At 40.9% G+C, this 12456-nt stretch overlaps 2 protein-coding genes across 3 annotated transcripts in view; one reads left to right on the top strand and one right to left on the bottom strand.

The window, feature by feature from the left end:
* The window catches only part of LOC132159391 (differentially expressed in FDCP 6 homolog), an 18642-nt gene extending 6424 nt beyond the window's left edge, over positions 1-12218 (bottom strand). Inside the window, exons 1-8 of one of the 2 annotated variants that reach the window (XM_059568891.1) lie at positions 12074-12218; positions 8430-8549; positions 3969-4177; positions 2923-3063; positions 2614-2793; positions 1897-2124; positions 695-841; positions 515-623 (exon numbers count right to left, since the gene is read on the bottom strand). In XM_059568891.1, coding sequence (XP_059424874.1) covers positions 515-623; positions 695-841; positions 1897-2124; positions 2614-2793; positions 2923-3063; positions 3969-4064 — 901 coding nt within the window. In that variant the 5' untranslated portion in view covers positions 4065-4177; positions 8430-8549; positions 12074-12218. Of the gene's footprint in view, positions 1-514; positions 624-694; positions 842-1896; positions 2125-2613; positions 2794-2922; positions 3064-3968; positions 4178-8429; positions 8651-12073 lie in introns of those variants that run through there. The other variant, XM_059568892.1, reaches the window with a different exon arrangement.
* Positions 12121-12456, top strand: part of cacna1sa (calcium channel, voltage-dependent, L type, alpha 1S subunit, a) — a 21591-nt gene continuing 21255 nt past the window's right edge. Inside the window, exon 1 of the mRNA XM_059568874.1 lies at positions 12121-12308. Within this exon, the coding sequence (XP_059424857.1) occupies positions 12121-12308 (188 nt within the window). The remainder of the gene's footprint in view (positions 12309-12456) is intronic.

Genomic DNA, 12456 nt, shown 5'->3' with positions numbered 1-12456 from the left:
GAATAAAGAAATAAGAATTATTATTAATTATTTGTCAATTTTATATATAATTTTATGAAATCATAATTATTTAGTTTAATTTCACAATATTTTATATTTATAAATTGTATTAATATTATATTAAAAATAGTGCTGTCAAAGTTTTTCTTTACATAATATATGTATCTGTGCTGTGTATATTTATTACGCATATATATATATATATATATATACAAACACATGTATGTGTATATTAAAAAATATATATGTTCATATATAATATAATTACATGAATATAGACTATATAGACATCTAAATATTTAAAAAATATATGCATGTGTGTGTATTTATATATACATAATAAACATACACAGAACACAGACATATAATGCAAAAAAAATAAAAAAAATAAATGATTTTAGATGCGATTAATCATTTGACAGCACTAATAATAATAATACAATAAAAACCTCTTTAAAACACCCTGCATCTGCAGTCTGCTATCAGATGCAGTTTGAGGTTTCTGCACACACACCGGTGATCCACTCCTGTCTCTGTCTGGAGTCTGGCGCACTGATCTCGAAGGTTTTGTTGAGCGTCTTGACACAGAACATGCATCTCTTCCCGTCTCGGTCCGTCAGTACCTGTGGATCACAGTCAGACGCGGGTCACACACACAGAAGCGCTCCGGACGCAGACGCAGGAGAACACACACCTCCACGCAGCAGTTCTGGTCCACCTCGATCACACCCTTACAGTCCCTGCAGTCCTCGCTGATGAAGTACGAGAGCGAGCCGGGCTTCAGGCAGAACCAGCGCTCTGTCCAGTTCCTGCGCAGGTGACCCTTCTTCCACAGATAGCCCTGAAACACATCCAGAACCACCAGAAGAAGACATCAGCTTCATCTCCACACATACAGTACAACACACTTCTTTATTTGTTATTAAACAGAGAGTTCCGGTCCTTGATTCTGATTGGCTGAGACACGTTCAAAGATGTTCTAAATTACTCTACAAACACACACCTCTTTGTTTACTTCTGTGTGTTGCTCGGCAACCACTTTGTTGCAACCACAACTGTTTCTGAGGAGCTACATTGTTTGGTGGAAGAATACTGTTTATATTAATATCATTGCACTTTATTTGCTCTGTTTTATTTTGTGAAACCTTACTACATTTATTGAATAACCGTTTTATAAAAGCAAGTGTTAGTCATGGTTTACAGTGAATTTAAAACAGCTAACGCCCCCCATAATCCAAAATTATGTTTTGATAGTAGGGAATTTACAAAATACCTTCATGGAGCATGATCTTTACTTGATATCCTTGTGAAAAAATGGATAATTTCGACCCATACAATAAAATAATACAACAACTAATACTCAATCTTAAACCGCTGAAATATAATTACTCTACAAACACACACCTCTTTGTTTATTTCTGTGTTGCTCGGCAACCACTTTGTTGGAACCACACCTGTTTCTTATTTTTATTATATTTATTGTGTATATATAAATACACACACATGCATGTATATATTTAAAAAAATGTTACGTTTATATATATATATATATATATATATATATATATATATATATAACTAATCAAAATTACGTTTTGATAGTAGGAAATTTACTACATATCTGGAATATGAAACAAAAAAAAATGTATAATTTCGACCCATAAAATGTATTGTCGGCTATTGCTACAAACATACCCGTGATACTTAAATCTGATTTTATCCATCAAACCAATCTGACGTGTTTTGCCTTTAATCTACTCTGTGCAGTTTAGTTGTGAGCAAACAAGTTGTTTACGTTCACTCTCCATTCCGCATTAATGCTAATAAATGCCCATCCTGATATTGTAGGACATGGAAACCCAAACTCCGGAGCGAGTAGATGAGCTGATCGCACACCTCCTTCAGCACGTTCCCCACCATCTCCCTGTAGACCTTCTCCACAGCCACACGGATGCTGTCTCCATCCAGTCCTCGGCTCACGGCGGCCGTGTTCACCACGTCCAGGAAGCTCCAGACGCTCAGACCGTCCTTCTGAACAGCGTCCTGCGACAGGAACTCCTCCAGCTCCACACAGGTCAGCTCCACCGGCATCACACTGCTGACCTTCCTCAGCAGATACTCCGCCTGGACACAGACACCAAACAACACATCCAGCCATTGCTCAATAGATGTGAGGTGTGCAGCTATTAAAAATAAAGACCATTGGTAAGACAAATTTGACGGTAAAGCACTACGCTTGACTTGGGAAGCATACAAAACGTACTTTTATTAACAAAAAAAATTTTCTAAAGTAAACCGAAATAGACTATTCTACTATAGTATGATATGTAACTGAAAGTTTGTCACTTTGAGACTTTTCTTACTTCATACACAAAAAAAGGCACAAAACGTTGACAAAATCTGGTGATTTGATATTATATAGTAGTGATTTTATAATTTCAAAATACTGTGTAAAGCTAAAAGTAAAAATGAATGAATAATAATCCAATAGGTGCTCCTCTGCTGCCATCTGCTAAGAGAAGATAACACACTTAGGAAACGCTGTTCTGTAATAGCTAAATGTGGTCCTAACTGAATTTCCCATGGTTCCCAAACAGGTAGGTGTGTGTTCACCTCCTCTGGCACGAGTGTGAGAGGATATCTGTCGTCCGCCAGGAAGTTAAAGAGACACCAGAGCCGCATGGAGTCCTGATTGGACAAAACCCGCTGCGCATCGGGACGGTAGTTCTTCTTAGAACAGAGAGTCCAGCACAGCTCGTCAACTTCCTCTTTAACGAAGGTCCCCTCGATCACCTGATCACACAACAAACATCACCCCAGTTATATTTGGGGTTATTTTTAGGAGAAATGTCTGAGATAAAGTTGATACTTCATAACCAAGAGTCTCGTGTGCATTGAGAGAGCGTGCTTGTGTCACTGTACCTTGTCCAGTATGAATTGGTTCAGGTAGGGCATGTACCCCTGACTGGATACAGGACCGTCGTCATCATCACTGAAGTGTCTCTCGAGCGCCGCAGGGTCGTGAGGAATCCTCAAAACACTGTGGAGGTTATGAGACAGAACCTGCACACACACACACACACACGCACGCACACACACACACACACACACACACACACACGCACACACACACGCACGCACACACGCACACACACACACACACACGCACATGCGCACACACACACACACACACACACACACACACGCACACGCGCGCACACACACACACACACACACACACACGTTACTTACTGTAGTTATCTAAATGGGGACATTCTAGAAGCGTAAAGGTTTTTATTCTGTACAAACTGTATTTTCTATCGCCCTTCACCTAAACCTACCCCTCACAGAACACTTTCTGCATTTTTACAATTTAAAAAAAACTTTGTTTACTTTATTGTTATACCAGTTTTACAAATGAGGAGAGCCCCAAAGGGAGGTTTGTGGCTATTTTATCAGATTTAGCTCTCTTTTGGGTACAAATTTGTCCTCAAAATATGGTTAAGTAGGTACACACACGATCTGAATGCAGCTTTTGTTTGATGCAGATCCGTCTAAAGCCACAGAGCGTGAGTCAGATTAGCTAGACCAGCAGTTTCACACACTAAGAGAACTAAATTGGTATAACTGCGTTATATAAAGACATAAATGACAGATGAACACACACCATAAACCGATACCTCCTTCAAACCAGACCACTTTACAGTTAAATACAGTACACGGATGTATTGATGGGTGAAATCATTGGGTGTGTGCTTAGAAATACTACAACTTAACACATAATGTACAAAATACTGAATTTACACATAATATGCATAAACAAGATGTTATTGCATATAAAGTATAAATGGAGGTAAATACTGCATAAAGTAAAACATGATTTACTTATTCAATCACTTTCAACTTTGAGGACGTTCCTAAAGTGAGTTTTCGAGACATATCTAAGCCCTGTCTCACATCTGTCTCACCTTGAGCTGTGATTTGGACACTTTGCCGCTGTCTTCGGTGTCCAGGGACGTGAAGGCGTACCAGATACTCTTCAGCAGAGCGGCTCTCAGCGCCATGTCTCACACCTGATGATCTGAATCTCTTTATTTTTCCTCTCCTTCATTCTCTCTGCAAGTCTGGCCACATCCTGCAGGTGTTTGCTGAACTCTGGCGCCTCCTGTCTGCAGCCCTGAGATCAGTTCACAATAACACATTACCACAACAGTACTGTTTCTGCAGCATGCTGTATCTGTACTTGTGCAGCTTGATTATGAAAAAAAAGGTGTATTTTTTTATTTAATACAATTAATTGACTTTGAAAATATCATGCCCTTCTGGACTTTCTTAAACTGTAAACTGTAGATAGATAGATAGATAGATAGATAGATAGATAGATAGATAGATAGATAGATAGATAGATAGACAGACAGATGGATGGACGGACAGACAGACAGACAGACGGATGGACAGACGGACAAATAGACGGATAGATGGACGGACAGATGGACAGATAGACAGATAGATGGACAGACAGATAGACAGACGGACAAATAGACAGACAGATAGACAGACAGATGAATGGACGAACAGATGGACAGACAGACGGACGGACAGATAGTCAGACGGACAGATAGACGAATGGACAGACAGAAGATCAGACGTATAGTCAGATGGACAGACGGATGGACAGAGGGATGGACAGAGGGATGGACAGACAGAGACAGACTGACGGACGGACATACAGACGGTCAGATGGACGGACATACAGACGGTCAGATGGACAGACAGACGGACGGACAGATGGATAGACAGATAGACAGACCGACAGACAGACGAATGGACAGAAAGACAGACGGAAGATCAGACGTATAGTCAGATGGACAGACAGACAGACAAATAGACGGATAGATGGACAGACAGATAGATGGACGGACAGATTGACAGACAGATGGATTGACAGACAGACAGACGGACAAATAGATGGACAGATAGACAATCAGATGGACAGAAAGACAGACAGATGGAAGATCAGACGTATAGTCAGATGGACAGACAGACAAATAGACAGATAGATAGATGGACGGACAGACAGACAGAGAGACAGATGGATGGACAGACAGACAAATAGACGGACAGACAGATAAATGGATAAACAGATGGACGGACAGATAGTCAGACGGACAGACAGACGGACAGACAGACGGATGGACGGACAGATAGACAATCAGATGGACAGACTGACAGAAAGACAGACAGACGGACGATCAGACTGACAGCCAGACAGACGGATGGTCAGACGTATAGTCAGATGGACAGACAGACGGACAGACAGAGAGTCAGATGGACAGACAGATGGATAGACAGACGGACAGACAGATAGTCAGATGGACAGACAGATAGACACAGATAGATAGATAGATAGATCGATAGATCAACCTTCCACTTTCAGTGTGATGAATGAACCTCTTTACGTTTTTAGTCAATATTTGATTAAGCAGCCAAAATACATTTTTAAACTCAAAATTACATATACATACATATTTTCTAAATTAAATTTTTTTAATTCTAAATTACATATGACCACAACCATGACTAAATTACAATCACCAGACAAGCAATCCACACATAGTCGTAGCACACAGTAAACACTTGAAAGAGCTGACAGACGCACATAGTCATCAGGTCTTCTTGAGCGCACACCTGGATCCACTCACACCTGTGGAAATGAGGTGATGTTATGATACGATCACGTCAGCTGATTTCTGACAGACGCAGAAGAGCGCCAGTGTGAGAGACGTGTTAATTGTCATGAAGTCTTTAGCACTCAGGGCTGTGTGTGTGTTCATATCCGTTGCTGCTGAGAGACGTTTAAACACGATCCTCCTTCAAAGATTCACAAATGCATCATGACTTTGAGTGTGTGTGGCTGTGCTTTATTAAATAATCAGGCTGTGTCAGTGAATACGATTTGTTTCCCGTCACACAGGCATTTTGTGGGAGTGTTTTCAGGAACTGGACGTCCAGACATTGATGACAGCGGTTTGGATGCAGGTCTCTTACTTCAGCGATGTCACAATGAATGAAGAGCTTCACGTCCCACCGCTGATGTCAACATGATGAATGAGTCCTGAGTGTTTTTGTTTCTCATGGGCCAGACAGACAGATACAGTCAGACTAACAGAACAGTGGAACAGACAGACAGACAGATAGATACATAGATAGATAGATAGATAGATAGATAGATAGATAGATAGATAGATAGATACAGACGGATGGAGAGACAAACAAACAAATAGACAAATGTACAGATAGATGGATAGAGAGACAAACAAACAAAAAAATAGACAGACAGAAAGACAGACAAACAGATAGTCGGACAGACAGAAAGACAGATGGACAGAAAGACAGACAGACGAATGTATGGAAAGACAGATGGGCAGATGGACGGACAGAAAGACAGACAGACGGACAGAAAGACAGACAGACGGACGGACAGAAAGACAGACAGAGGGACAGAAAGACAGACAGATGGACAGAAAAACAGACAGACAGACAGACGGACAGAAAGACAGACAGACAGACGGACAGAAAGACAGACAGATGAATGGACGGAAAGACAGACAGACAGACAGATGAATGGACAGAAAGACAGACAGACAGACAGACAGAAAGACAGATGGACGGACGGACAGAAAGACAGACGGGCAGATGGATGTACAGATAGACAGACAGACGGACAGACAGAAAGACGGACAGACAGACGTACAGATAGACAGAGATGGACGGAAAGACAGAAAGACAGATGGACAGAAAGACAGACAGACGGACAGAAAGACAGACAGATTAATGGATGGAAAGACAGACAGACAGACAGACAGACGGACAGACAGAAAGACAGACGGGCAGATGGATGGACAGAAAGACAGACAGACAGACAGAAAGACGTACAGATAGACAGACAGACGGACGGACAGACAGAAAGATGGACAGACAGACGTACAGATAGACAGACAGACGGACAGACAGAAAGACGGACAGACAGATGTACAGATTGACAGACAAATGGACGGACAGACAGAAAGACGGACAGACAGACGTACAGATAGACAGAGATGGACGGAAAGACAGATGGACAAAAAGACAGACAGACGGACAGAAAGACAGACAGATTAATGGATGGAAAGACAGACAGACAGACAGACAGACAGACAGACAGAAAGACAGACAGAAAGACGGGCAGATGGATGGACAGAAAGACAGATGGACAGACAGACAGACAGAAAGACGTACAGATAGACAGACAGACGGACGGACAGACAGAAAGATGGACAGACAGACGTACAGATAGACAGAGACGGACGGACAGACAGACACACAGACGGACGGACAGGAAGACAGACAGACAGAAGGACAGACAGACAGATAGATGGACGGACAGAAAGACAGATGGACGGACAGAAAGACAGACGGGCAGACTGAAAGACAGACAGACAGAAAGACAGACGGGCAGATGGACGGACGGACAGAAAGACAGACGGACAGAAAGACAGACAGACAGATAGATGGACGGACAGAAAGACAGACGGACGGACAGATGGATGGACGGACAGAAAGACAGACGGGCAGACAGAAAGATAGACAGACAGAAAGACAGACGGGCAGATGGACGGACGGACAGAAAGACAGACAAACGGATGGATGGACAGACAGACAAACCTGACAGAAAGATAGACAGGCAGACGGACAGAGAGACCGGACAGAAAGAAAGATGGATACAAAAAGACGAACAGAAAGACAGACAGACGGACAGAAAGACAGACGGACAGAAAGACAGACAGCCAGACAGACGGACAGATAGATAAACAGATTAAATGACATAAAGGCAATGTATGCTATATAGCATATAGTATATAAGCATGTAAATGATTTGTCTAAACTCAACAGTATTTGTAGACAAATTATCATGTCTACCGTTTCTTCTGATATCAGACGGTAATAAAAGCATGTTATCTGTTATTATGTCAAATGAATGTTTTGCGTGGCTGCTAATCTGACTGCATATCTTCATAACACAGAGGAAGAGGAAGCACAGTGATCAGACACTCATACTAAAGAGACGGAGGATATAAAACCTTCATCATCATCAACATCATCATCTGTGAATCGGAACGTCACAGTGAAGTGAAGCTCCAGTCAGCATCCAGGACGCACGTGTGCGTGAGTTTCACCGTCTGGACGACAGATCTGAGATCAGTAAACAGCCGTTTGCAGCTTTCTGCACCCCGCTGTAATTTCAGACTCCAACACAAAACAAAAATCCATCTATGCCGACTTCCTGAGGCTCATCCTGCCTTTGAAATGCTCATGTCAGTGTAAACACACACACACACACACACATGAGGGGCGGGACGCGGGCGGCAGGTAAAGCACTGAGAGCTCACCTGTAACATCACTCAGGTGTGTTTCCAGATCCACAGACAGGAGAACCGGCTCCTCTTCCTCCCAGGTAAGACACGTCCAGTCTCCTCAACACCAGCTGCTTTTGTTTCATTGTGCCTGTACTATTACAGTAAACATTCAATTAAAACTAAACACTGATCAATTCAGCTGCATTTTAAGAATGAAAACATTGAAACATGCATGAAACATTTAACAGATGTTGGTGCAAAACAAGATTCTTTACTCCTGTATCTAAACATCTAAACTACTTTAATACTGCATTAAACTTTGATTTAAATGATCAGTATGTAATGCATACATATTATATAAATACTATATATATATCTATATATATTGTAATGTTTTGCCATTTGCCCTTTTGTGCTTATTTGATATTTTTTCTTTAGTTGTTTTCTAAAGCTTTGCAATTGTACATCTTTAAACAGTTATATGTGCTTTATTAAATAAAGAATAGTATGCTGTAACTAGTGCTGCATGCTATTTATTATTCAGTGTATTTTAATGTGGTCTGCAAAAGCTGCATCAGCTAACTTCACAATAAAGGACAAGAAGAGCAGCAGGATTGTTTTGCAGCTTTGTTTGTAGCCACATGAAAAGTCTCTGACATGTTTCCATTCATAATTTCTCAATTGCTTTCATAATTTCTACTGAATACGTCCAATTTGACACCACTTCACAGCTGAGGGGATTTCCACTGAAAGACAGATTAGACATCACTTAAATGATTCGCCTCGAGCTCCAAATACGCACAAGACAAGCGCAGATATGTCTTTAACCTGGAAACACAATGAGGATTAGATCAGCAGTTTATTTTCCTTTCAGAGATCTTATTAATCCTCGAGCACATTCTGTTTTCCTCCGATAACTCTTGTGTAGTACACAATGTCGTGAATTAGAGATGGATTACTGACACGCTTTTATCTAGCACGCTAATACAAGCATGCGATTGTAGTACATACTTCACCTGTGCCTGTATATCAAACCCTATTTAACTTCAGATTTCTCTTAATAAATCAGTTTGGATAGTAGGTATAGTAGAAGAACAGACTGCATTTAGCATCTTTTCATCTGTATTTCATGTCAAATCCGTGTTAATTGCAAGGACCGTCCACGTGCTCATCCCGCGCATTTGAACCTCAGACAAAACAGTCATTAAATTAATCTGAAGTGTGTTTGAAGTCTTCTAGTCTGAACTCTCGTCTGTCTCTCCCGAAATCCTTCACAGGGCTTTCAAAGAGCAGCAGAAGCCGTTTTCTGAGCGTCTGGGATTTAAGCGAGGAAGAGGACGATGCTTCCTCTTGTCAGGAAACGCAAGTTAATCCGTCAGTTTTAGAGACACTTCCTTGGGCGTGGCTTTGGTCTATGAACAAACGAACCGAACCAACTCTGATTTGCATGCCTCATCTCAACATGGACGCATCCCTTCAGGACCCTCATTGCCATTTGTCCAGAAGCAGCAAGTATTGTGCGCCCCCTGGTGGTTACAGAGGGAACAACGTTCACGCTGATCGCACATTGCCGGTGTTTTTATACCCAACCCACGTTGATCAGCGAGTCTACGATAGATCCTACTGTGGAGGTGCATCGCTGCTCTCGTACCTGCCGCCGTTCCACGGTAGCTTTGGCATTTACGAATGTCCCTACGAGCCCGCCTTCATCCAGAAACGCAACGAACGGGAACGCCAGCGTGTGAAGTGCGTAAACCAGGGGTACGCCAAACTACGCGACCACCTGCCTAACGGGACCACTGAAAAACGGCTGAGCAAAGTGGAGACGCTGCGCGCGGCTATACGCTACATCAAGTACCTGCAGGATCTGGTGGAGAACGCGGGTACAGCGGAGCAGAACGGAGGAGCATCGCCGCTTTCTGTTTCTGAATCATCTTCTGAGGAGTCTGTCGGGAGTTAAAGATATACTGAAGACATTGTTCATGCGACTTTATCCTGCGCCACCAAACCGTTGTTGATTATCAGATATTAGCACGTGTTTTAATGATGCAATAGCACAGTTTGTAATTCAGAAAAGAGCAGCGATCCAGAAAATGTGCTACTAATTACACAAGTTTATTTTATAGGGGTCACATGATGCAATTTGAAGTTTGTTTTTGGGAGTGTTACAAACTGTTTGTGCATACACCACCATTCAAAAGTTTGGGAACAGAACGATTTTTTATGTTTCTTCTTCTTCTTCAAGGTTGCATTTATTTTATGAAAAAAAAAAAAAGTAATATTGTGAAATATTATTACAATGTAAAATAACGTTTTTCTATTTTAACATACATTAAAGTGTAATTTATTTCTGTGATGCACAGCTGTATTTTCAGCATCATTACTCCAGTCTTCAGTGTCACATGATCTTCAGAAATCATGAAAATATGATGATTTATTATTATAATAATCAATGCTGTTTTTTTTTGTTACTTTTTTTAAGAACCTGTGATACTTTTTTCTGGATTCTTTGATGAATAAAAAGTTAAAAAGAATAGCATTTATTTAAAATACAAATATTTTCCAACAATACACAAGTTTGGGGTCAGTACATTTTTATACTTTCTTATTTTTAAACAAAATTAAAACTTTTATCCAGCAAGTTTGTGTTAAATTGATAAGAAGTGATAGCAAAGATTTATATTGTTAGAAAATATAATACATCATAGAATTCTGATAAGAGTATCAGAGTTTCCAAGAAAAAAGTTTGCCAGCACGACTGTAGATAATTCTAATAACAAATCAGCATATTAGAATGATTTCTGAAGATCATGTGACACTTTACACTAGAGTAATGATGATGGAAATTCAGCTTTGCATCACAGAAATAAATGTAAACACATTGCATTACACCATATACACACAATAATGTTATTTTTTTTTAGCATTGTCATGATTTGACCCCTTTAGGTTTAGTCTTCAATAAAGTAATGAAATCTTCTGAAACGAGTTAAGTATGGCACAAGAGTGGCATTTTAGTGGCTAGCGTGATGTAGTGTGTTTTCATACTGGGACAGGAGGGCATAGGGGTCATGACGCCCAAAAAGCCTTGAAATCAACACGACACCCGGTTTCTGCTCTTGCACTCTCATGTGATCATGTGAACTGTGATATTTACACTTTTTTTATTAAAATAAATCTTAAATAATACTTGGAATGGGGCTGTTTTTTTTACTTAGAGATACACAGGTTTAGACATTTGTATCATTGATAAGAGGCTCGAGAATTATTGGGACAATCAGAAAAAGCTAATAAATCATGCAATACCACAGAAGACAGTGACTCTTCTGTGAGCTGATTGGTTTGGCAACTCAGTGATGTCACAAAGCCAAAACAGAAGACGCCAATGAGAACATTCCAAAGTTATGACAGCGTGAATGTTCTGCCTTTTTATCCATGTCTCTGTGACCATGACTATGTCATGCTCTGTTGTTCCCGAACACACACACTTAAACTGAGTGACACACATTGTCTATATTTATTTTTTAAGTCAGACAGCTGTGGTACCAACCAAACAAGAGCAGAGAGAGGCAGTGAGATAGATAGATTGAGGGACAGAGAGACAGATGGAAGAGCGGACGGTGGGGACACATTCATTTTTCAGCCACAGGAAGATCGTGATCTACTGAGCAAAGTACCTGATCTCCAGGATTCCTGTGCCTCCTGCTCTGGTTCTGGTCGGATCATGGAGGGCGGTGGTGAAGCACCCATGAGCACCTTCATCATGGATGAGGAGACGCTCAAGAGGAAGCAGAGAGAGAAACTCAAGAAGCTCCAGGCCACAGGTGGAAACCCACGGCCGGCGCGATCCCTCCTCTTCCTCACGCTGAAGAACCCCTTCCGCAAGGCCTGCATTAACATTGTAGAGTGGAAGTATCCTTTAATGAAACAGGAAATTATTTTAATTACAATCAGGTGTTTATTTGGAGTTTTCTGTGTTAAAATAATCACTAAACTTGTTGTTTGAAAATGTTGCTGGTTGAAAAATGTTGTTAATGCATTTAACATTTTTATACATAGT

This window comes from Carassius carassius, chromosome 16 (assembly GCF_963082965.1).
Source record: "Carassius carassius chromosome 16, fCarCar2.1, whole genome shotgun sequence".
Classification (NCBI taxonomy): Eukaryota; Metazoa; Chordata; class Actinopteri; order Cypriniformes; family Cyprinidae; genus Carassius; species Carassius carassius.
This window is presented reverse-complemented; position numbering and strand designations above follow the sequence as displayed.